General features: G+C 33.2%; 1 protein-coding gene across 5 annotated transcripts in view; it reads left to right on the top strand.

Moving 5' to 3' along the window:
* Nucleotides 1–26,191, top strand: part of Iml1 (GATOR complex protein Iml1) — a 98,382-nt gene that overhangs the window by 3,617 nt on the left and 68,574 nt on the right. For 4 of the 5 annotated variants that reach the window (XM_072529281.1, XM_072529279.1, XM_072529280.1 and 1 more), the window contains exons 6-10: nt 1,376–1,656; nt 2,546–2,730; nt 6,146–6,418; nt 10,035–10,166; nt 17,648–17,665. In XM_072529281.1, coding sequence (XP_072385382.1) covers nt 1,376–1,656; nt 2,546–2,730; nt 6,146–6,418; nt 10,035–10,166; nt 17,648–17,665 — 889 coding nt within the window. The remainder of the gene's footprint in view (nt 1–1,375; nt 1,657–2,545; nt 2,731–6,145; nt 6,419–10,034; nt 10,167–17,647; nt 17,666–26,191) is intronic. The other variant, XM_072529278.1, reaches the window with a different exon arrangement.

Genomic DNA, 26,191 nt, shown 5'->3' with positions numbered 1-26,191 from the left:
AACTGTATGACTACTTTTTTACTAGTTGTATTATTTAATTTTTCACTTTTTCTAATTGTGAGTTTTAACTACTGCTCCGTGACAGCAGCATTATTAAAGTTTCAAATATGTTTCAGTAAAATATAGTGTAGCTTATCATGTTGAATTTAGTGACTTAACTTTATTTAACTGAATTAAATCATCTACTAACTATCGGAACAATTGATTGTACTGCAGTTCTAGTTTTAAATCATACAGAGTTGGGATAAAGTATAAAACCAAGTAAATATTTTAGAAACCAAAAAGATGATATGCCTTAAACTTATGATGATATACATGAAAGTACAATGACCCATAACGCATCTGATGCCCATATTGCACATATGCACATATTTTTTGTTACTACTCTATTTCGGGTTTCACCGGAAATGCCCTTAACTTATTTAATGTAAATTGGACACCCTGTATATATGTGCAGATTTTAAAGAACTTGTTATTCCTCATTTACACATAATAATTTTAGTAGAAAAAAAATTTAAACAGGAAATGAATCAGTGTACAATTAAAAATTTTAACGAAATTTACTTATTTGTTAAGTGTAAATTGATATTTTTATCATTTTAACAAATTTTTTTTACTAAACTTGGTATATATAAATGAGAAATAACAAGTTTTTTTAAATCTGCAAAAATATACACGATTCCTATAAAAATTCAGGCTATTTCTAGTGAAACCGGAAATAAAGTAGTAACACAAAATAAAATTATTATATACAAAACGCTGCTGAGGCCGGTCCTTACATATGAGGCGGAAACATGGACTCTAACGTGGAAGAATGAAAGACTTTTGGGAATATTCGAGCTTAAGATACTCACAAAATATTTGGAGCTATAAACAATCAAGGGCAGTGGCGCAAAAGGTATAATTTCGAATTATACCAACTCTTTAATTAACCAGATGTTGTAACGTTAATTAAAACACAGCGACTTAGATGGCCTGGACACATAATACGAATGCCTGACAATATAATTGCTAAAAAGCTAACGACAGGAACACCTACCGGAAGAAGAAGCAGAAGCCGACATCGAATTAGGCAGTTAGATAGAGTTGAGACTGACTGAAGGATATTAAAGCTCACAAGATGGCAGTACGTCGCCAGAAACTGAACAGATTGGAGACGAATCTTAGAGCAGGCCAGGATCCACAGAGGATTGTAAAGCTAAAGATGATGATGATATATATGCTGATGATGATATGATGATGATGAGTGCTTTAATTTATAAAGCACTCTACTCACTAATTAAAATTTGACGTTCAGTCTAATCAGTTTGCTATTTTTCTCATGAATTATCTTAAAAATTTGACCATCTAAAAGTTAATATTATTTAATTTTCAGTTTCACAACAAAGACACAAATCTAAATGTTCCAGACGATTATTCAATGCCACATTGGATAAACTTATCATTTTATTCGACAAACAAGAAAATTGCATACTCCAACTTCATTCCAAGGATCAAGTTGCCACCGACTCTAGTCGAAGGGAGCACTAAAAAGAAATCTCCCAAGCCGAAGTTGTTGCCAGAAGATGAGTATATACACAATAACTTTTTCGATTATGATGCTTATGATGCAAAAATTTTCCAACTACCCTCAGCACATCCCTCTGCAGAGAATAGGTATGTATTATAAATTGTATAGGTTCTTATTTTAATTTGAATTTCTTTTATGGTTTGAATAAAATAAAACTAAAGCCCAATTGACGATATATTGATAACCTACGACTATAAAGTGGAAAAAAATAAAATTATAAGTTCTACAATAGTCTTAGGAACTCCACTAGGAATAAAAGAAATAACATTCTTTTTACTTGTTTGACATTTTCATTTGACATAAGATCACGAGCAATGTAAGGATTAATTACATACCAAGGTGCATTTGCAATAATGCAAAATACTTTTGATTGAATTCTCTCCAAGATATCTGCATTGGACCTTCATTCAGATTCCCATAGTTGGATTCCATAACTCCTCTCTTCTTTATGAGTGATTTATAAACCACGATTTTGTTTCGACGAGTCAGTTGATCTTTTATCTATTAACCAGTAGAGTTTCCTCAGCTTGAGATCCAATTGTGTAGAGGTACATACCTAGCTATTTTACATGATCATTTTGTTGCAATTGCTGGTTATGTAATGACACAGGTGGGCATGTGTTTCATTGATTAGTGAATCATTATATGGACTTGCTTACATTTACTTTCATTCTCCACCTTTTTAATGAAATTTTTATTTAACTTCTGTGTTGCCTTCCAATGTGAGAACTCTGTACCTTGTGTTACTGATAAATTGTTCTAAGTGTTCCAAGTTTTATAGCTTGGTTTAATCTAGTTTCGTCCTGAAGGGCTCGTGTTGCCTGCTGTGTTTTCTCTATCGTTTGCTTTTTTACGATTTTTTGATTTCGATAGAAGATCCCGATATTTGCCAAACTAACATCAAGACGACCCCGAAATCTGTGTGTCGTAGAAAAGATTCTGTGTAAAGAAAAAATCCTTTATTTCCCTTTTTAGAATACCATCCCGCTACAAAAGAAGCTCTGGCAGTTTTCTGGATTCCCAAGAATTTGGAAAAGGGCAAAGGCGAAAGTTATCTGATCCTGATATAATGCAAAGATCCAACTGCAATGCAAGATCTGAACCTATCGCAATTCCGCCTGGAGCATGTTGCAGTCCTACATTGTCAGCCAATCCAGAAGGTAAATAAAAAGAAATAGTTTAAGGATTAAAGTTTTTTGTTTTACTTGTAGAAGCCACCTACAATTTTTGTTATTTTTTAATTTTTAAAAACCTTACAAGAAATAGATTGTCATTAGATGTTTGTGTAATGTTTAAGAATATGTTCTAAAGCAGTACGCAACAATTTCTTAAATAACCAATGTCAAAAAAATAAACTTCTCCCAAAATAATGATTTTAATGGAAAATTTTAAAAATTAACGTTGTAAAAATTTTCTGTTTTGTTTATAAAAATTACAATAAAGTCGTGATTTTTAATATTGTGTATTACCACCTCTATTTTGAATTACACTCCTCATTCGACTTGGCATTGAATTGATTAAATTCTGGATGTGGTCTTGAGGAAAATCTTCCCATTCTTCCATGAGCGCCAATCTAAGCTGCTCACGATTTATTGGAGCAGGCATTCTTCTTCTTACTCTTTGTTTGAGTTGGTCCCAAACATGCTCAATGAGGCTCAAAACTGGGCTTAAGCCGGCCGATTCATTTTTGGCACACCGACGGATTCCAGGTATTGCGTTACCATCCTGGCAACGTATGGCCAGGATTGCATGCTCGTCTAGCTCGTCTAGAATTTTGGTAATGTATCGGTGAGCATTCAACGCTTTTCTCTTCTATTATTAAATACAAATACGAGATCAGTACGGCCTTCGAATGAAATGCCTGCCAAAACATTACAGAGCCTCCTCCAAAAGCAACACGTGCTCGTGGAGCACAAGCAGCATATCGTTCCCCACGTCTTCTGTACATTTTGATGCGACCGTCTGAGCCATAAAAGACCATCCTGGACTCATCACTAAACAAAACATTTTTTCAATCTTCTATCGTCCAATGCTCGTGGTTTCTAGCAAACTCAAGTCGGCGTTGTCGATGTGTTGCTGTTAACAAAGGTCCTGTTGCTGGGCAGCGAGCCTTTAGACCAAATTCCCTTAACCTTCTTCTCACTGCAGAAGTGCGTAATGTCCACCTGTGAGCATTTTCAAAACGTTTTTGGATTACTCTAGCGGTAAAGAACCGATTTTGCAAAGAAGTGCGTTGTAAAGTACGGTCTTCTCTGGTCGTCATGATTCTTCTGGCGCTTGATTCTGATCTTCGTTCGTGAGATCCAATCTCTACGAAACGTTGGTATGTTTTTTGGACCATACAACGACTGACTCCAAGCTGTCTGGCCACTTTTCTGTGACTCATTCCATATATCAAAGTAACAGTTTGAACAGATCTAGCAAATCTCTCAGCCATGGTTTTAAATTTAAAAATTGCACAAGTTTACTCTTTGATCAACTGTACACCATTGAAAGATTTTTAGAGAAACAGAACAGCCATTCAAGAAAAACAACGTACAAACAACACGTGTATTCTCCGAAGTCGTAAAACTGATATCAATTTTGCGAACTTATTACCCTTAATTGACCTGTCGACACAGAGTGGTGGTGCCTAAAAGTGTTTCTGCATTGTGGGAGTTTATTTACAATAGAATCATCATCATCCAGCGTCAAGAGTCCACTGCTGAACATAGGCCTCTTCCTCATGTTTCCAACCCCGTCTATCTTGCGCCGCTCTCATCCAGTTTTTATTGAGTCTTCTTAAATCGTCAGTCCATCTTGTAGGTGGTCGACCGACGCTTCTCTTGTCTTCCCTTGGCCTCCATTCCAATAACCTCTTTGTCCATCGCCCATCTGTCATTCTGGCTATGTGTCCTGCCCATCTCCATTTTAGTCTGGCTATCTTCTCGATGATGTCAGTCACTCCGGTTCTTCTCCTGATGTCTTCGATGGTTATTCTGTCTCGCAGAGTTATTCCTAACATGGACCGCTCCATTCTTCTCTGCGTGACTCTCAGTTTGGAAGCTGCTGCTTTTGTTAAGGTAAGTGTTTCTGCTCCGTACGTCAAGACTGGGAGGACGCACTGATCAAATACCTTTCTCTTTAGGCATGTGGGCAGCTCACTTTTAAAAGTTTTTCTCAGTTTTCCAAATGCTGCCCACCCAAGGCCGATTCTTCTCTTCAGTTCATGAGTCTGGTTATCCCTGCCAATCATAATTTCATGTCCCAGGTATTTATATCTATCTACGAGTTCTATTTCTTTTCCACCAATACTGATGTTCTGGTTGGGTACCAAATTGGTCATGATTTTTTTTTTCGAGATATTTATATTTAAACCTACACTTTCTGTAGCCACAACGAGTTCCTGTACCATCTCTCTTGCCATACCTAGATCTTCAGCTATTATAAGTATATCATCGGCGAAACGTAAGTTGTTTAGATATTCTCCATCTATTTTTATTCCCTTTGTCATCCAATCCAAATTCTTAAAAGCATGTTCTAGCACCGTATTAAAAAGTTTAGGTGACATTGGGTCTCCTTGTCTAACCCCCCGTTCTATTTTTATGCAATTACTGTTAGTATGTAATCTGACAGTGGTTGTTGCCTGCAGGTATATTTTGTATAATAATTTAGTATATCTATAATCTAGCCTGCATTCTTTAAGCGCCTGTAATATTTTGCTTAGCTCAACTGTGTCAAAGGCTTTGTGAAAATCGATAAATATTAGAACTAGAGGTTTATTGTATTCCACTGCTTTCTCTATTAGGGTTTTTATACTTTGTAGATGGTCATTTGTTCCGGAACTTTTTCGTAATCCTGTAGAACAATAGAATAAATTGCGCAAACTTAAAATTATTGAAAATTCTTATAAAATTCTACGTTAAACTTCCCGTGCTAGAATCACTACCAATAAAGTGTTATAACTTATTTCGGCATCCGTGCTTCATCACACACGCGGGCTGATACAAATTCAAACTCGGAAAGTCCAACGAATGTCTCCAACAATTTACCACTGCAGTAGTTAGCGGACAGAGGTGCCATCTATGTTGATGACCATGAACGAAAACGATTTAATAATATCGGTTTCTGTTCTCTGGGCTATATTAAATGTGCAAAAGATTAACTCTTTTAGCAAAAGCTGCTTTCGTTTTGTTAACGAATTTGTCTTCCTAATCCATATATCTGGCCATTCAATTTCACAAATCGATAGCAGCTTCTGTTAAAAGATTTAATCTTTTACACATTTCGTATAGCCTAGAGTACAGAAAACGATATTATTAAATCGTTTTCGTTCATGGCCACCATATATTAAACATGTTGAATTTATCGTTTCAGAGAAGCTACATACAATATATTTTTCCAAACAAATAAATAACCTTGTTTATCAAAAAATTTAATTATGGACAAAAAATTGTCTAGATCACAATTTTGAAATGTTTTCGAATGATATAAAGCTCTATAATATATAAATAATATTTTCTTATAAATAATTCTCTAATTATTTACAATCGCTGGCTCAGATATCGCTAATTCATGAATATTGCCATTTTCTAGAAAAAGATTTGTCACCCCCTGTCAGAATGGTGGTTGGTTCAGAAGGTTCCCCTCCTCTTGAATCCAGAGCGTTAATTAATCCATTTGATCCTTCTCATGTGACTATAAAGCTTACTTCTAATCGTCGACGATGGACGCATATATTCCCAAAGGGGCCGACTGGCGTTCTGATTCAACAGCATCACTACCAAGCCGTGCCAGCGGAAAATAATCAGGAAAAGGAAAAATCTCAGGCGGCTTCTTCGTACAGTGCCTTAGCAGCTTTGCAAGAATGTGAGTATTAATTTAATTCACAATGGTTTAGTCTTCACTTTATTTATTTATGGCTATTATAGGCTTATAGGTTGGTATGAACTTGTTAATATTAATCTAGATATAATCTTTAATCATTAATACTAATCTATATATTAATAATATTAGGCACTAAACAACTCATTTATAGATGAATACAATTCATCAACAGATGTAGACCTATTAGTTTAAGAAATATAGCGTCTTTGATATAGGTGTATCATGTGTTACAAAATATGGCGTGAATGTTGTTTGTTTTACTTGTTTGTTTTACCTATGTTTCCACTAGGGAAAATTTGATAGGTGGACCGCCTTTAGTTTGTGATATACCTTCCAGTTTATGTTCTGTCCCTAACATTAGCTGATGATTGTCATAAACATACAACACAAAACTTCAAACCTCTCACTAGTACTAGCTCAAATACACTTGCTGTTGCAGACTCCTTTCATTAAAAACAGAAGAATAATCATGAATAGTAGGAGTGTATATTCATTCATTTTTATTGAATACTTTCTATTTGTAAATCATAATGTAATCTATAAAAGACTAAAAAATTCAAAAATAAACATTTAAGTCTTTAGTTTAATTGATGCAGTTTTCTTTCGTCGATAAACTTTAGTTTTGAGGGTGTAAAAGCTTCTAATTACCGTACAAATTGAGTTTCCCGAAAGGGATAGCTGGAGTGTGTTGGATTCAGAGTAAAAGGATAGACCTGAGTGCATTTTTCCTCTTGGAAATTGTGCTCTCGGGTGCGTACCTGCCTACCAACTAAGACCATCCTCAGTCACACGTGCGCGGCTTCCTTCTCTTCTCCTTTAGCGTTTATGTCTGCTGTCATTTCCTTTCTAGGATCTCTTTCCCTTTTTATTCTAGTTATTGCCTGTCTCCAGGATTTCTTTGTATTTTTGACTTTGCCCACGTTCGTGAACCTTATGCAATCGTACACACAGTGTTCCGCCGTGTCGTTAATCCCGCAGTCCCGCAGTTGCCGTCTTCTGCTTCCCTATCTTTACTGGGTAGACTCTGAAGGAGATGCGCTCCCTGAGGAACTGTTTGCAGAAGTAGTTAGTCTTCCTGTGGCCATGTACTATCCAATATTTCACGTCCGGTATGGGTGTTCTTGTCCATTCAGCCCTATGTCCGTTTTCCCAACCTTCCTGTCATTTCGCTTTGATCACCCTTCTCTCGGCTGCTTTGTCGTTTTCCCCTTATGCCATATGTGATTGCTCACTAGTATATGATGTAGTTCCCTCACTAATAGGTCAATTGGTGATACCCCTGCTAGTAGAATTTTTTAACAAACAAAAATTATTTACGCATTACCTGCTGCCATACTGGAACCTTGGAGCTCAGGGTCGCCGGTTTTAAGCAGGCGGAAACACTTGAAGTCCGTCTAAATAGAATATTCCAAAAATCCCAAACACCTTGATTTGAAAATTTGTGTTTGAGTTTTATATTTTTAACCAATTCATATATAGCATGAAAGGTATTTATACGATATTAACGATATAATATTCGAATATTATAATTAGCGTCGGTCAGATAGCCAAGCGGGCTAGGCGGCCGATTCTCATTCGCTTCACTGTCGAATGGTTCAGTGGAAGTGAAGGAAGTAAAGATGTATTTGTCGACGGAGCCGAATACACTTTTTTGGCAAAAAAGAACACCGCAGATTATCACGATAAAATGGATGGCCCTATTTTTGAAAATTGGGAAAATTGGTTTAAGACCCAACTTCTACCAAACCTACCCGAAAAAACGGTTTTATTGTTTCTAAGCTAACTTTACATTCTAACAATTAACTATTGATTCTATTTTAAACTTAAATTAAACGGGTGTTTAAAATATTCGAGTAGTGCTGATAAGCTAACCGACAAACAAAATGTATTATGCCAACGAGCGCTGATGTTTACTTCTTAGAAAAGAAAAATATCAATTGCTTAAAATATATATGTCTTGCAACACTGTTCTTCATAAGAATCTGTACTGCAAAGTGACCGCGAAACGCAGTATAGACTACATTCATACACTATTCGTCGTCTTAGTTCTTTCAATGAAGCAGGAATGGTAATATCAATCTTGCTTTTTAAATAACTCTAGAGGAAGAAGTTCAGGGGAGTTAAATTGGGTGATCTTGCTGGCCGTACAATAAAACCTCTTCATTGATTCCATTGTATCGAAACCTTTCATTACAGTATCGTCTTACGTTTATGCTATTGTAATGATTTTATTATCTTTTTTTACATTTCTTTATATACAGTTTAACACTAATTTATTTTACACTAAGAACACAATATTAATTTATTATACAACAATTTATGTTATACTAACAGTATAGGTTTGTTATCAAGACTAAACTCTAAAATCTAAATCGTCTGTATTTATACATTTTTTTCCGTTGTTTTGGAATACTACCGAAGTTTATCGTCCAAACTAGAGACAACGGGATCCTTCCACGACGTCACGGTGTTATTCGAAGGGGCTAGTCGTTGGCTGGTGCTGGTGCCGGTGCCAGCTAGTGCTGGTGCCGCTGGTGCACCTGCATAGATGAGTCACGAAACGCCGCGGCTTCGCGGTGTTCGCTATCTTTCTCGAAACAAACTATTGTACCGTTAGGTCTAAAAGACAGTGGCGTAATACTATACTGCAAAGATGAAGATGTGCCGTTTTATTGGAAAACCAAATCATCTTTCTCCAAATAATTATAGATATGCTTCTCCGTTCAAATTTTATTGCAAGAACAAAAGTACAAAACAAAAATTTTTTAGTGTTTTATTATTATATTAAATGAACTTCTATCGAGTAATGGTCGAATCAATCACTTACATAAAACATGTTAATTTAAAAAAAATAATAATACAACTAAGATCTATTGGAAGATCTTACAATCGATTCAATTGTTATTTATTAATTTTTATGTAGTTCTGCATACATTATTTTTGTCCTTTAAGCTATCTCTATTATGTCTTCCCTTCGTTTAAAATGGGATCATAATCCTCATCTTTTTCTATACTCTGTTCTCTATCGTTGGCTTCAAAGTCATTTCTCCATTTGCATTCGCATCTACTATCAGTATCTTGTGCATATCCTCGGTATCTTCGCTACATCCTGTGTTATTACCTCCAAGTTCTCATATAATAAATAATTAATTATATAATTATATAATATATCATAATCATATATAATTATATCATAATCATATAATTAATTCATTGTTGTCTTTTCCATAGAATATAGTATTCTATTATCACTACGTTAAGTGTATTGTTGTTACATTTTTATGTAGTTGTGTATACATATTATTTGTCTTTGAAGCCATCTTTATTACGTCTTCCCTTCCTTTGGAATGCGATCATAATCCTCATCTTTTTCTATACTCTGTTCTTCGTTATTGGCTTCAAATTCATTTCTTCATTTGCATTGGCTTCCACTGTCAGTATCTTGTGCATATTCTCCGTATCGTCGCTTCATCCTGCATTATTGCTTTTAAGTTCTCATATAATTAATTCATTTTTATGTCTTCCATAGAATATAGTATTCTATTATCACTACGTTAAGTGTATTGTTGTTACTTCATAAAACAATTTTTCTGTTTAGATTGTAAAAAACGTCCAAATGGTCATAGCACAGGCCAGAACATTACTGGACCTCAAAAACATGCGCCAAAAAGCTCTGCCCTTCTTTGGGGAGCAACTGGAGAACAGGAATGGACGCCAGCTTTAACTACAGGTATGTAGTTTTTGGCTATATCTTTATTAGTTTAAAATATTGAGTGTATATGTGATCACTTATATACGACGCTGTATTTTTAAGTTTTAAGTGAACTGATATTTTTAAGCCATATTTCCAGGTATGTACTATAGGTTTTAAGTTTATTCGATGACAAATTTGATTTTACATTTTATTTGGTCAATGATTATTACTTGAAATATGTTTCCTTTACATCTATCAAATATTTTTTCAGAGATGTTGGCAAATCCTGGTATTTAGATATGGTTCTGATTGACATTATGTTTTTATTCTGTTCGAGATTAATGATTTTCGTGTTCGAGCCTTAAATGTTTTTACTTCTAATTGTAATTTGAGGCTACATTTCCTCTTCGAACCATTTTTTTTTGATATTATACGTCAAATACACTTCAAATTCCATTGATTTTATTTAATGATTTAATGGCTTTTTTATTTATTTTTTTATAGTGCTTCGCTTTGATTGTGATCTGTATAGTTGGCTTAAACACGATTTTGATATATTTGTTTGACGTTTCGGCTATTACATTGGAAACCGTCAAAATATCGATATCAAAATATCGATTAAACCAACCTTTTTTTCTGTCTTATTCTATTATGATGGAAAAATCTAATTTATACCTACTTAGGCTAATTTTTAAGCTAGTCTGTCTTCAATACATTTTGAAAACTTTTGACATTTTACACTATTTAATTACACATCTTAAATTTTTAGATTTTAATGGTGTAATGCCGGTATTAACACAGAACATTCACACGCTGTCATTACTTATCCTACTTTGATTATTGCATTAACTGACTTAATTCAATTAACTGAACTATTCTTAAATAAAGTTGTCATTTTATTGTTTTTTCACCACAATACTCTATCATCTTTTATTATGAAATTTGACATAAATTAAAGTCGTACACAATGACGTATAGCATATAGACCTAGTAGTCAGCTATGCTTTGTATATAATCGAGTGTCATAGAGACACTTGGAGCTTGGAGGTTGAAGGTATGTTTACTATAACAATGGGATCGTTTATTTTATGAGTTTATTTTTCTTCGTCAAAAGAAAATCTATGAAAAAAAAACTAGTGAGAAAAATTATATTTACTTAAATCATTTTAATAAAAAAAAAAACAAAAAATTTAATTTAGACTGTTAACTATTCAGTATATTGCACAATAATGTATTTTATTGGTCTGACATCATATTATATGCATTTTATAAAGAGTATATAAATGATAAGTTTTTACATAAAATATGGTTGTAGTTATTATTTTTATTATTATTAAGGAATATAACAAACGAATTAAACTCAATAATATATTAAAGCAAGAATTGTAACCAAATTAAACGATAACTGGGCACTATTAGAGGCAGCAAAACATTTTAACATAATCAGAACCACAGTTTTTCTATTAATAAAAAATGGAGGGAACAAAAAACTCTCGAAAGAAAGCAAGGGTCTGGAAGACCAAACCTCTACTAAATTTAGGTATGTAAAAATAAAATTAATACTTTGTAATATCTCCAACAGCTTGTAGTCTTTGGTCCATCTGCGTGAAAGGAACTATGAAATTGTCTTCTTCAGAGAGCTCTTCCAACACCTGTTGTAAACCGTGCACAGCTCTTCAGCATTTTGAGGTATAAAATTATGCCGAGACAACCGGTTTATAAAAACCCCCACACGTTCTCGATTGGGTTTAAATCTGGACTGTAGCTGGGCCATGGTAAGGTTTCGATGTTGTTATTTTGGAGCAACTGGTTTATTATATTTGCAGTGTGAACAGGACAATTATCTTGTTGGGGGATAAAATATTTTCTGGAAACAACTGTTCTACACTGGGAAACATGATGTTTTCTAGAATATTCAGATAAGTCTGCTCAACAAACCTGCCATCAATACGCCATACCATTCGCATTCCTCTAGATGAAATCCATCCCCATACATTGGCGCTAAAATGACCAGCTGCTCGATATTTATCAACATATAGAGGATTAAATCTATTACACCCCAATTTTGCCGTTTTTAGAAGATTGAAAAATTTTCTCATCTGTAAGTATTACCCTGTCTCAAAAATCTTGATTTTGTAGCTGATGGTTTAAAGCAAATCTAAGTCTTGATTACTTCTGTTGTGGTTTAAGAGCTTGTTTTTGCTGCAGTTTCGTACCTAAGACGCGATGCTTTAATTCTGCACCAAGTTGTTGTCTTTCTTCCCGGAAACTGTGACATAATTCTTGTAGTTTTCGCATCTTCAAAAGGATTCTCTTCTAATCTCTCCAAAAGCGTACGATCTTCATGAACGGTAGATATTTTTGGTCTTTCAGAACCTTGCTTTCTTTCGAGAGTTTCTTGTTCTCTCTATCTTTTATAAATATTAAAAAAGGCCGGCAAAATGTAAAGAATTTGACCATAAAGGAAAAGCGGGTCATACTTGAGACTTTATGAATATCATTTAGACATTTATTTTACAATCTTTGTGATTTTTCTTTTGCAGATATTGTAATTATCTTTAATATTTTGATTTAGAATTCGTATTTTAAAATACATTTTACATCTAAAAAAAAGTAATTTTACATCTTAGCTAACATTTACATATTTTGAAGCTTCTATTAAGTTTAAATAATTTTTTGTTATTTTTAATGTGTCGCTATTATAACTACGAAAAATATGTTCAAGTTCACTACATATTACATACATCCAAAGTAACATTTTTTTAAAGACCTATCAAATATAAAGTATTACTTCAAGTTCTATTAAAATGGGCATTACTTAGTATATATTATTATCTATAGAAACATTCGCTCTGCTGTTAAAGTGTGTCTAAAACCAAAATACTTACATGTTTTTTAATATATTTCTTTTTCCATTCCTCTTTTGCATCTATTTCCAGGCGATGTTTTAGCGCTTGGGGATTTTATTAAATGAACTGAATGTTTTCACCACAAAATTTATATAACAATATAATATACAAAGTCTTTACTACATCAATGAATAAATAAAAAATATCATTCACTACGTTTTGAAATACACAGGATAGCAAACTCGATTAACACTGCAATATAATTAACATGAACACTTATGAGCATTTAACTTGCCGTCATTAAAGTTGTCTCGGGCTTACGTCACAAGAACATGCGCGTTGACTTATCTTGTTTTGTTATAGTATCATGCCAATGACGTATGTATAAACAAAACGATCTTTTGATTGTGTCAACTTCGTAAAAAATTGTGAACGTTTCGTGCAACTTCGTGTCAAAACAATAAAAAACAAAGGAAATGGTACACCATTGGCTGAGTCTATATATTATACGTCTTTGGTCGTAAACTCCATTCGCTTAGCTCGGACAAATTTTGACAGATTCATTGTCGGAAACCTACAACACAACAATTCCTACTTCTCAATATTAATAGCTCAAGTATCCTGCTATTACAGACTTCTTTCTTTAAAAAAAGAAGAATTATTCTAAATAGTCGAAGTGTATACTAAACCCATCAAATTTTGGGTAGTATATATTTAAAAAATATATATTTAGTTGTTATAATTTAACATAACTATTTATTATATGGTGCAGATAAATAAATATTGATTGTCGGAAATTTGCAAAGTTCTATTTTATTTACTATTTAGTTTGTTTACTATTAATATTGGCTATGAGTACGGGTGCTTGGTTGTATAGTAATTTCCAGCCACTTTTAGTCTGTCAAAAAGTAACTAACTTTGCAAAAAAATAATTACTAAATTCACCAGACAGTTCGGACTGGGATTAGCGAACCGAGTTTACTGATGATTATGGACTACCTAAGCTCTGACGTCACAATGGGCGGGGCTTTTAAAAACCTTTCCAAACACTTCTAATTTGTATGTATTTGTCCCATAAGAAGTTGGAAATATTGTTTTTTTAATTGTTTGAAAAATAAATAAGGACTATTGGTAATGAAAATTCATTCTGTGCGATTGGTATTATTTGTTGTTCGTGAATTTATGAGGGTGAGGAAAGAATATAAAAGTATTAAGATATTTACTATGAATGTTTATGAAATGAATGAATATGAATGTTTATAATGAAAAATTTTAAGGTTGTGTTGTTTTTTGATTAAAACTTTATTTATTTTTTACTGTATTTCAAGGTATTTTGTTGTTGTTTTATCGGGGATATTTTAAAATTAATCAATAAATCATTTAATTTATTTACGAATATCTAAATTATTGTTTTATTATTTTTTAAGTTCTTGTGATTTTATCCCTAAAAGACTAAATATATTCGTTTTATTGTAGTTTATATGGTTATAGTTTGTTGTCATTACTGACAAATTCAGTAATACTGTATATCTTCAACACATGTTTACTAGCCATTATATGCCCAGATCTAAAAAAAATAAACTCAAAAACTATTACAACATTCAAAAAACATTTTTTTAAACACTATGGCAAGTTGATAGGTTTCCGCAGAATGTTATACTACAACTTAAACTACGAGAAAACGAATATCTTTAGTCCTTTACAGGATAAAATCACTGACAACGAAAAAAGAATGAAACAAAAATTTAAAGATTTTTCAACTTTGTAAATAAATTCAATGATTTATTGATTTATTTTGAAATAACCCTGATAAAAACAACAACAAAATACCTTGAAATACAGTAAAAAAATAATTAAAGTTTTAATCAAACAATAACATAGCCCATTGTGACGTCAGACTTAGGTAGTATATTGTTTTAACAAGAAGAATTTGTTTCCCAAAGTCTTTTTTATTGTTAAGCTCGAGAATAACATTTTTAGTGTGTTTATAACTTTCTGTAATACAGAGGTTCGATCAAAAGTTGAGAATTCGTTTAAATAAGCCAACTATATAGATGTTAACACGATTCAGTTCTGGAGATCGTGTTTTCGGGTTCGAATAAAAGTAAACAATAGTTTTTTAGGTTGTCTTAAAAAATGCTTTTTGGTCTTTAAAATTGAAGGCGTATTTTATGCTTCCAAAAAGATAGATTTATTATCAGATTTAGTTTTATATTTAATTTTTAATAATATGCAAAATTTATTGTATTTTTATCATGTTGCATGCTACAGACTTTTGTTTCGCTTCAGTTTTTCCCGAATATATTAATCACATAAGATATTTCCGTACTTTAATGCCGTATTTGATGATAGAGGGCGTTCAAAAACAGTCAATTGGAATAATACGTTTTAAACGAAATATTATCAGTATTAATCTTTCGACTTTTACATTGAAAGCCCTTGTCAACATGCAAATTTTATATTTTGACATCGATAAATATGCTGCAAAGACATTTACATTTAAGAAATACATTTGCAACATATTTTTCGTATACAGAAATTGATTTTTGTTATTTCTAAATCAAGTATTGCATTAACAACATACAGAAATAACTATTATCCACCATACACGTTCCAGAATTAGATATATACTCATGCATATTATAATTTTCACGCGCTGGGGCTCTTACAGGATGACCATTATTGGAATCTCTTAAATCATTGATAATATAAGATGAATATATATTAAAATTGAAGGTTAAACTCAAATTGATTTACATAATATAACCTATAGAATCATTCTAAATCTACGCATTAACTTGTTGTATATAATCTTTTTAGGAGCGTATTCAAATCATTCGATTAAAAACTACACATTTAAGAATTTATTGTGATGGCATATTTAATATTTTTGACGTCATTTGTTTAAATCTTATTAAATATCTAGTTGTAGCGAGACAATGAAACAATAAACCTACCAATTTTGTGCAGTTGGCTGGATCTTAATGAAACTTGTTGTCGTTGCATTCGATCGTAAGAGCGTTAGGAAATTTTGTCGACTAAACTGATGATGTCGAAATGAAAATTGCATTATTAAACAAGGAAAATGCATTTTACAAAGTATATTTCGAAGTGATGAAACATAATAAATTCGGAAATAGTTTACTGTCCAGTATTACTACTCGGCGCTTTTTGGGATAGCTTAATACGAACATTGCGACGGCGATGGTTTCTGAGGCACCTAGTGCCCAGGATGGGCCTCGTCTAGAGTTTTATGGAAATTCGATACAAAATCAGTGCATAGTCGTTACTTGGGGGGTTTTTTGAGCTCTCTGAACACAAATATCATGTCAGCAATGGTCTCAGAAGCACCTGGTGCGAGGAGGGACTCGTCTTTTGGAGTTTTATAGAAATTTGATTCAAAATCAGTTTGTCCTGGGCACTAGGTGCATCGGAGACCATTACCGTCGTGATATTTGAATTAATTCAGCGACTCCAAACTTTAGGGGACGAGGCCCATCCTGAGCGCAATGTGCCTCAGTGACCATCACTGTCATTATATTTGTGATCAGCGACCCCAAAAAACCCGGAGTGATGAGTTTTCACTGATTTTGTATCGAATTTCCATAAAAATCCAGACGGTGCTCATCCTGGGCAGCAGGTGCCTCGGAAACTAACGCTGTTACGAATCGAATGCAACAAGTTTCAATAAGATCCATGCAACTGCAAAAAATTGGTAGCTTTTGGAATTTTTACTGCTTTATTGCCTCGTATATTGTAGATGATAGTTGTAAAAAATCACCGCCCTTCTTCATAGTCGCTGTCTTTGTTTAAGATATTATGTTTTGAACGGACTTCAATTTTAGTTTTACGTTTGGTGAGTACAAAAGACATGTAATATAAAAAGATAATTACTCAATCATTTCATATATGTGCCATGTGTGACAGACTATAACGACAGTTAGAAAATATTTTGGGACTAGTTGTTTATATTAAATTTATTTTGGCGAATGTAACTCAACATATTTTTGACTTCTTAGTCTTATGTACATTTTTTTTTTCGCCTCAGTAAAATTGAGTATTGAACGAAAGTTAGCTACGGACGTTTTTTAACCGAATTGTGTATTCGTGCATTATGTATGACTTAAATGATCAGCTTGGTTTAAACTCTTTATAAACAATTATTCATATTAGTTACTATTTTATTTTACTATTTGTAAATAATAATGTTAAATAAAAGCTTACATATATCTTGCAAAACGGCGGTTTACTTTATCTGGAAAAATACTAATAATTACTATAAACATTATTAAAATGTTAATGCCATAATACAAATATTAAAATACCATAATTTAATAGTTAAATATAAGTATAAAGCCACACAACAGAACTATTAAACATTTTTAATTGTTTGCTTCAGTAAACGTAGTACTTGGTTTTTCTTCTCTATTTATTTTATATGAAATTAGGCATTGACATAAAAGCAGCGGGATATTATCAAACGCACCTAAAAATTCCAAAAAGATTGCTAATTTATAGATCAAAATTGCTTATGATTTAAGACCTTCCAAATTACATAAAGAAATCATTGGTCAATCCTGTACATTTACCTTAACTGAAATTTGACCTTGGTGTTCAACTTTTCCCTTTTTTGTTCCATGGTCTTCGTGGGGAATCCTGGATTGGCAGTCAATGACGTCCTGATAGGTTTGAAAAATTATTATTTGTAACTTTTTTAAAAAACGAATACTTGAGATTTTGGTACAGTCATTGATTATAAACCACCCACCCATATGGGTGGTTTATAATTAATGGTCCAGTTTAGAGTTTATTGTACAGCTTTTAGATATATTTGAAATTGTTTTACAGATAATTGTCGGGATATAATATATTGTGTTTTATGGGAAAGGCTCGACATTTTCAAAACTAAAAATCTCGAAATTTTCAAAACTGTATAATAGAATTCGTTAATAATATAATTTCTTAAACGTTGATTTGTGGAAAAATAAATACCTTTGCTCAATAACTTATCCAAATTTTCCTTTTGCTCTCGAAATGAAATTTTAACGATCAATCGTTGCCCAAGTGAAGATGATCCCTTGCATACTGCAATGTAATGTAAGTTACAGGCGAAACATAATAAATTCTTCGACCACTGTGAAGTCTACTTGTTATTTGTATTTTTTTTTTTTTTTTAATTATAGTCTTTTGTATTTCTCAAACAGCGTATTCCAAATAAAATACGTGGGTCCTAGTGACGAAGTGAAGAGTTTTTACAGTAAGGATCGTCACCTGGGTGTTAGGTAATACTGTTCTTTGGGTGCATTGGCAGTTTGTACGCCAAATCTTGCTGGATATGATACTGATATAAAAGGAAAGAATATTTTTAAGGCTATAATATTCGAAAATATCTTCTCCAATATAACAAAAACTGTACTGACATGAAGGCATTTCCTAAGGTAAAATTTTCCAGAGGTAAACAAGGTGTCTGTAGGGAGTTCACGGTGAGGACTACATCAAGGAACACCATTGCAGATTAGAAACATCATTGGAATCTTGGAACCCTTACAGATAAGAATATGGATTTGGAAGTGGAGTAAAAATTGTTTGCATTTAAGAGACAAGTGTAAAGAACAAATGGTGAAAGAACTTGATAAGTATACAAATCGTGGTATGTGGGGAAAAGTAGACGTGAATGTAAGCCAATAACTTAAGTTACTTGTCCTGGAAGTTAAAAGCGAAACTAAACCAAAATATCAAAAACGACCACAAAAGTCAAATGGTGGGTGATGGAAGCTTGAGTATAAAGAAACCTGGTAGTGGTCAAAATAAATTAAACAAAGTAAAGAAGAGGAAACTATATAAAAAGTGGCAAGCAAAAACGGATCATCAAAAGTTGTAAAACGGAAGCGAAACCTAGTGGAAAAAGCTACTATTAAATAGCCTATTAACTAAAGCTATAAGATCAACTTGTTTCCAGATAGGGTGAAACGGAGATATATAAAATTGCCAAGCATAGAGCCAAAAGAGCAAAATGTGATATTCATTGATTTTAAGAAAGTATATGATAGAGTTCCTCCAAAGGTTCTGTGGTGGGCGCTCAATAAAAGCTGGGACTTTGGTGGTCTTTCGATCATTAGAGTCTCCAAAGATTTCATGGAAACCGAATCCGTTCATTAGATCATTAGCAGCTGGAGTAAGTAGTATCAGAGATAGAAGCAATAAAACTAACTAATACGCAGAATCTGAAAGGACCAATGAAATCACACTTCTATTAACCTAAAAGCCCGTGAACCCCAGACTTTAGTTATTTAATAAAAGATGAAAATTTGTGACGCCATACTCCCAATACAGGTATGAAAGAGGGAACTATAATTAAGTGTGAGTTATCTTGGATTTGGCGGGTAGACAGCCACAAAGGTGTGTAAAATACCACCCTATATTCATCAAATAATAAAGCGTGATTTTTTTATACTTCCTTCAAAATATCGTTAAAAATTACGTAATTTCCAGACGCTTACCATCGTGGCAACTCCTTGACAGACACCCTTAATACGTATTTAATTGTAATTGTACTTACAATAGTACAAAATCTGATTTTTATACAGGGTGTGATAAAAAAAGCGAGACGGTTGAATATTTTGCGAATTAAATATCGGATCAAAAAGCTGAAAAACACGTCTTCTATATTTTTTAAAAATATATCGAATGACATCAAAAACTACTCCCAAACACAGCCCCTCTAGCGGTGAGGGGCAAATTTGAAATCTTAAATGGGAACCTACATTTTTTATTGCAGATTTGGATTTCTCATAAAAAATAAGTAACTTTTATAAGGAACATTTATTTCGAATTGTTGATAGATGGCGTTATAATCGGAAAAAACGATTTATCCTGATAACATAGGAAAATTATGGAAATGGTTTAATATTTCGAGAAATACACTTCCAAATGAAGAACTATAACACACGTGCTTAATATTTTTCAAAAATTTATCGAATGGCACCAAACACGACCCCGTACCTTACCTTTTGAGGGTGGGGCGTGGTGCAACTTTAAAATATTAAACAGGAACCCCCATTTTTTATTGCAGAATCTGATTCTGCAAAACATTCTTAAAAAACTGTATTCAGTACCACGAAAATTAGTTTGCAGACTTCTAATCTGTATATGCTTTTCTGTGATTACAGCTTCATCTATCACAAATCTAAAAAAATATAAATAAAACTTATTTACTTTTTTACGTAGAAATCTAATTTGCAATAAAAAAATGTGGTTTTCCATTTAAGATTTTCAAGTTGCCCCCTGCCTCGTCCCCAGGGAATGGTTGTGCGGGATTGTGTTTGGTGACATTCGACTGATTTTTAAAAAATAATAAACAAGTCTTTTTTGGTTTTTCATTTGGAAGTATATTTCTCGGGATATTAAACCGTTTCCATAATTTTCCTAGGGTATCACAATAAATCGTTTTTTTTTTCGATCTATTAGCAATTCGAAAAAAATGTTCCTTATAATAGGATGGGGGCAAGCAAATCTGCGGAATAGCTAAAATCAATAAAAACAGACAATGTACGAATTGGTGGAGTAATGAAATAAAAGAAGAGGTCAAATCCAAGAAGTTAGCGTGGAAGAAATATCTAGGGAACCAGAATGCAGAAAGCTATCAAAAATATAAGCAACAGAGGGCAAAAGTAAAAGACATGGTGATTAAAGCAAAAAAGAAAAGCTGGGAGGATTTTGGGAATAAGCTGGAGAAGGACTACCACACTAACCAAAAACTATTTTACAAAACTCTGAGAAGTCTAAGAACAGAGAACAGACAACAAACACCAAAACAAATTAAAAACAAAGATGGCCACATCCTCTGCGAGAACGAAAATATTATGAACAGGTGGAGAGAATATTTCGAAGACCTTCTGACTCAAAAAGACTATAATAATGAAATAGACAACACTGAAGAAAACCCATATGAGAACCCAAACCAAAACGAAATAACAATAGAAGAAATAAGAGAAATAATACTCAGGCTCAAAAGAGGAAAGGCAGCTGGCTATGATAAGATAACTGCGGAAATGCTAAAAAATATGGGAGAAAATGGAAATGAAATGCTTAGAAAAGTTTGCAATAAAGCATGGAATGAGAACAAGATCCCAAAAGACTGGGAAGTGGGCGTTATTCTACCCATTTTCAAAAAAGGTGACAGACGAGAATGCAGCAACTACAGAGGTATAACTCTCCTGAGTATCCCTTCCAAAGTTTACGAACGAGTACTGGAGAAAAGACTACTACAAGAAGTAGACCATAAGCTGGAGCAGTCACAGAGCGGTTTCAGGAAGGGAAGAAGCATCCATGACCATGTTTTTACACTCAAGCATCTAATACAAAATGCACGAAATACAAGCACGGAGCCTTCATAGACCTCGAAAAAGCATTTGATAGAACCCCGCGAACCGAAATAGACAAAAGCCTAAGAAACAGAGAAGTAGACAGCAAACTCAGAAAAGCTATTATGAGCCTATACAAGAACACAAGAAACAGAGTAAGAACAGATAATATGGAATCAGAAGAGTTTAGAGTCAATGATGGCTTACGACAAGGAGGTGTACTAGGCCCCATCCTGTTCAATATTGTACTAGATGATGTAATGAAAGAAACTAGAGAAGAAACATCGAGAATATTTGTTGGACATAGAAACCTGGAAATGATACAGATAGCGGAGTGCGCATTTGCAGATGACCTCGTCATATTTGGAAGAAACGAAAACGCACTTAAGAGAAACCTCCAGATATGGAGAGATAAACTCGAAAAACGTAACCTGAGAATTAATGAAAGTAAAACCAAGGTCATGATATGTGGGAAAACAGACCAACATACAAACATTAAAATCACTAACTATACCTTAGAACAAGTCGAAACCTTTAAATACCTGGGAGTGCAACTAGAGAGTAGGGGTACACAAGAAGCAGAGATAAATAATCGAATAGCAAACGCTTCCCGGATATACCACGCAATTAAGAGCACATTCCTATCGAAAAAAGAAGTATCCCAAAAAGCAAAGATAGCTATCTACAACAAAGTTTTTGTACCTATCTTAACATTTGGATGTGAAAGCTGGACGCTCACCACCAGACTAAAAAATAAACTGCAAAGTATTTCAATGAAGTATCTAAGAAGAGTACTAGTAGTGACCAGAATGGACAGGATACGGAACGATGAAATAAGAGAACGCCTTAAAGTCCAATCAATAGAGAAGAAAATCGAAGAAGCCCAACTGAGATGGTACGGCCACATGGTAAGGATGGATAAAAAAAGCCAAGTGAAACAAGTGTGGGAAGCGAGAAGAACCTTGAAAAGACCGAGGGGCAGACCCATGAAGACCTGGGACGATGAAATTGCCGCCATCCTAGACAGGAGAGGAGTCACCAAGGAGCAAGCGAAGAAATTGGCAAGCAACAAGAAGAATTGGAGGAAGTTTGTATATGAAACCTAAAAAGAGACTTTACACCCAACACCTTAGGGTAGAAGGGTTATTGATTATATATATATATATATATATATATATATATATATATATATATATATATATATATAATATATATATATATATATATATATATATATATATATATATATAAAAGTTACTTATTTTTTTATGAGGAATTAAAATCTGTAATAAAATAAGGTGGTTTCCATTTAAGATTTTAAATTTGCCCCTCCCCGCTAGAGGGGGTGTGATTGGGGGTCGTGTATTTCGATATATTTTTGAAAAAGATTGAACACATGCTTTTCAGTTTTTCGATCCGATGTTTAATTCGTACAATATTCGACTGTCTTGCTTTTTGTATCACAACCTGTATAAAAATCAGCTTTTATACTATAACGTAAGTACAATAAATTACAATTAAAAGCGCATTAAGGTTTTGCCACGATGATAAGCGTCTGGCAATGACGTAATTTTTAACAATATTGTGAAGGAAATATAAAAAAATCCCGCTTCGTTATTTGATAAATTTAGGCTGGTAGTTTACACACCTTTAGCGCCTTTTATAAGCCAAGGCCACGATAACCTAAACTTCATGATAGTCCCATTTTTCGTACCTGTATTAGGAGCATGCGCTGACAAATTTTCAACTTTTATAAAATAACGAAGGTCTGGGGTTCACAGACTCTTGCTCTTTACATAATTATCACAAAATATTCAGTAATCGAATTAAAACACAGGATAATATTACTCACAACAGAAATATTCACGTGCCGGTCTCGATTGAGGCTTAGTTGAAAATAGTAAACCCAGAAAAAAAAATACAGATTTTGTGAAGCAAAGAACGATACTTGCAGCACGTGTATTTCTCATCTTTCTTGCTAGAAAAGCTCGTCACTAGAAAAAACAGAACTGAGACACAGTTTAAATTACACTGTCGTGTAATTTAAACTGAATTTTCTTAGAATATGTGGAATTGATTTCTAGATTTATCGAATAGTTTCAAAATTAAATATTTTGCCAAATTTTCACAAGCTGTACAATATTCTTTATTCGTACATTTGCTTTTGGGTATATTGTTTCGGTAATTTGTTATTAGTTTTTCTAAACCTGTAGTAGTCTCCAGTAGATTGTTTAGTTTGACAAAATTATCCAAGATTTGTGGGAATTTTAAATCAGAATGATCTGGTAGAGAATTTTTTTCATCCTCAAATATAAACAGTTCGTTTCAAGATAGGGATAAACTGCCTTTTTATTTATGGTTTTACCCGATCTAATTATTAAACTATGAATTGACATTTATTTGCATTACGCAAAAATAATTATCTCAAATACTTTTTTATTCTTAATCATCAAATCAAAGAAAGTTGAGATCAGAATGCCATGTCAATCGTCAGGAAGAACCAACGCTGCGCATTTTTAGCATTTTCGATTGTTGCCGAAAAGAGAAGAGCTTGATGGGTGATATTTTTAACAAAGTGTGCCGTGGACGGTATCAACACTGTTTCGAGCTAGATCTGTACAGTACGACAAGCGAGAAGTGACGCGTTTTCGTTGATCAAATTTCATATTATTGCACATAATTAATTTTCTTTTGTGGCCGTCAGACGGAAGAAAATATTTGTTTGAAGCGGAAGGATATATTTTAGAATTAAAATGGAAAGTTCTATAAAAATAAAAGTTTAGTTTAGGAGAGAAATATTGCTGAGGAAATCGTGCTTGGGGAAATCGTACTAGTTAGACGCGTATAATTTTGCTGCGAGATTTGTCTCAAATTTTGGGTGGTTTCGAGTATAATTTGTATACAACAAATAGTGCAAAGTGAAGTTAACAAGGATTTTTATGGGAGTAAGTAAATCGCTTATATTTTTTTGGATTATATCAGTAAATTAAAAATTTAGTATTTTCAATTACCATTCGGATAAAGGTCAAAGTCTCTGAGGAGTTGATTCGGGTGGTGATTTTTTGCGCTGAACCGGTGAGAAGACCGATAAACAATCATCAACAAAAAGAACTGTTATAATTTAAGTTAGGTGAAGTCCTCCTTCTAGTTTGAAGACATCAAGAGACAAGGAAATATGTACTTTAGGAAATATGCACCAATAAACGTCTGGCCATCAACAATTATACTTTATTCCTTCTTACATACAGAACAATACAATAACTTGACTGACAGTAGTTTATTAGCTATTTATAACATTACTAATTGCACTGTCAACAATGTCACTTCATATAGAACAACATCCACTTTTTATGTTGGATATTCTAACACTCTCCCTCAACATGAAAAGTAGATAAGCTAAATACTAGACCTTAACAAAATAAACATTATTTTAAATTCAAATTCTTACAGATTAACTGCAATTTCTTTGAATTTAACGACTTGGTCAACATATCAGCCACCATTTCATTCGTCGACATATATTTTAATTGAATATCATTGTTAGCTATTTTTTCACGAATAAAATGATACTTGACATGAATATGTTTCGTTCTCTTATGGTATACTTGATTTTCCGATAACTTTATGGCACTTTGATTATCAATAAATATAACCATCGGAAAACCTTCAAACAAAAACTTACAATTAACATTGTTTTCAAATATTTCTTTACATAAATATGTTAAGTATAACGATTCTTTTGCTGCCTCAGTTATGCCAATATATTCAGCTTCAGTTGAACTTAAAGCCAAAGTTCTTTGCTTTTGACATTCCCATGAGATAGGACCACCAGCCAACGAAAAAATAAATCCATAAAATGACTTTCTATCTGAACTGTTATTGGCCCAATCTGAGTCAACAAAGCCACTTAAACTAACATTTGACTTTCTGTAATTGATTCCTACAGTTCTTGTACCTTTTAGGTATCTCAAAACACGTTTGGCTGCTAACCAATGTTCTTTCGTATGAGTCTTATTAAACTGGCTAAGATAAGTGACAGAGAAAGCTATGTCAGGCCTTGAACAAACCGCTAAATACATCATCGAACCAATCAATTCTTGATAAGGACATTCATACAAAATTCCTTCATTAGAAAGTTTAACATTCGGTTCTAAAGGAGTATTTACAATGCTACAATTCGTCATTTCAAATCGTTCAAGTATTTTATCAATATACTGTTCTTGACTTAATTTCAATTCAAACTCTGACTTACTTCTCTCTATCTTCATACCCAAACAATGTGTAATTGGACCCAAATCCTTAATATGAAAGTTTTTATCTAATTCGTTTTTCAAAACTTTAACCTCATCATGATTATTGTAAAAAACAAAAAAATCATCTACATAGAGTGCTACAATAAGGATTGAATTCTCATTATTTTTAACAAAAATACATGGTTCAATTTCACATTGTTTAAAATTCAACGTTAACAAAATTTGGTATGCCTTTTTATACCACAGTCTCGATGACTGTTTGAGACCATATATAGCTTTCCTGAGCAGACAGACTTTATTTTCCAAGTCTGGTTCATCAAAACCTTCAGGTTGAGCCATATATATGGTTTCATCAATCTCACCATTCAGGAATGCAGTCTCCACATCTAAATGAACTGTATCTAGATTTAATTCAACAGCCATCGCTAACAAAAGCCTAAAATTACTAAAACGAATGACTGGAGAATACGTTTCTGAATAGTCAACCCCATATTTTTGTGTAAAACCCTTTGCCACCAATCTTGCCTTGTACCTTACTATTTCACCCTTTTCATTTTTCTTTATTTTAAACACCCATTTATTCTGAACAATATTTG

The sequence above is a fragment of the Diabrotica undecimpunctata genome, chromosome 4 (assembly GCF_040954645.1).
Source record: "Diabrotica undecimpunctata isolate CICGRU chromosome 4, icDiaUnde3, whole genome shotgun sequence".
Taxonomy (NCBI): Eukaryota; Metazoa; Arthropoda; class Insecta; order Coleoptera; family Chrysomelidae; genus Diabrotica; species Diabrotica undecimpunctata.
This window is presented reverse-complemented; position numbering and strand designations above follow the sequence as displayed.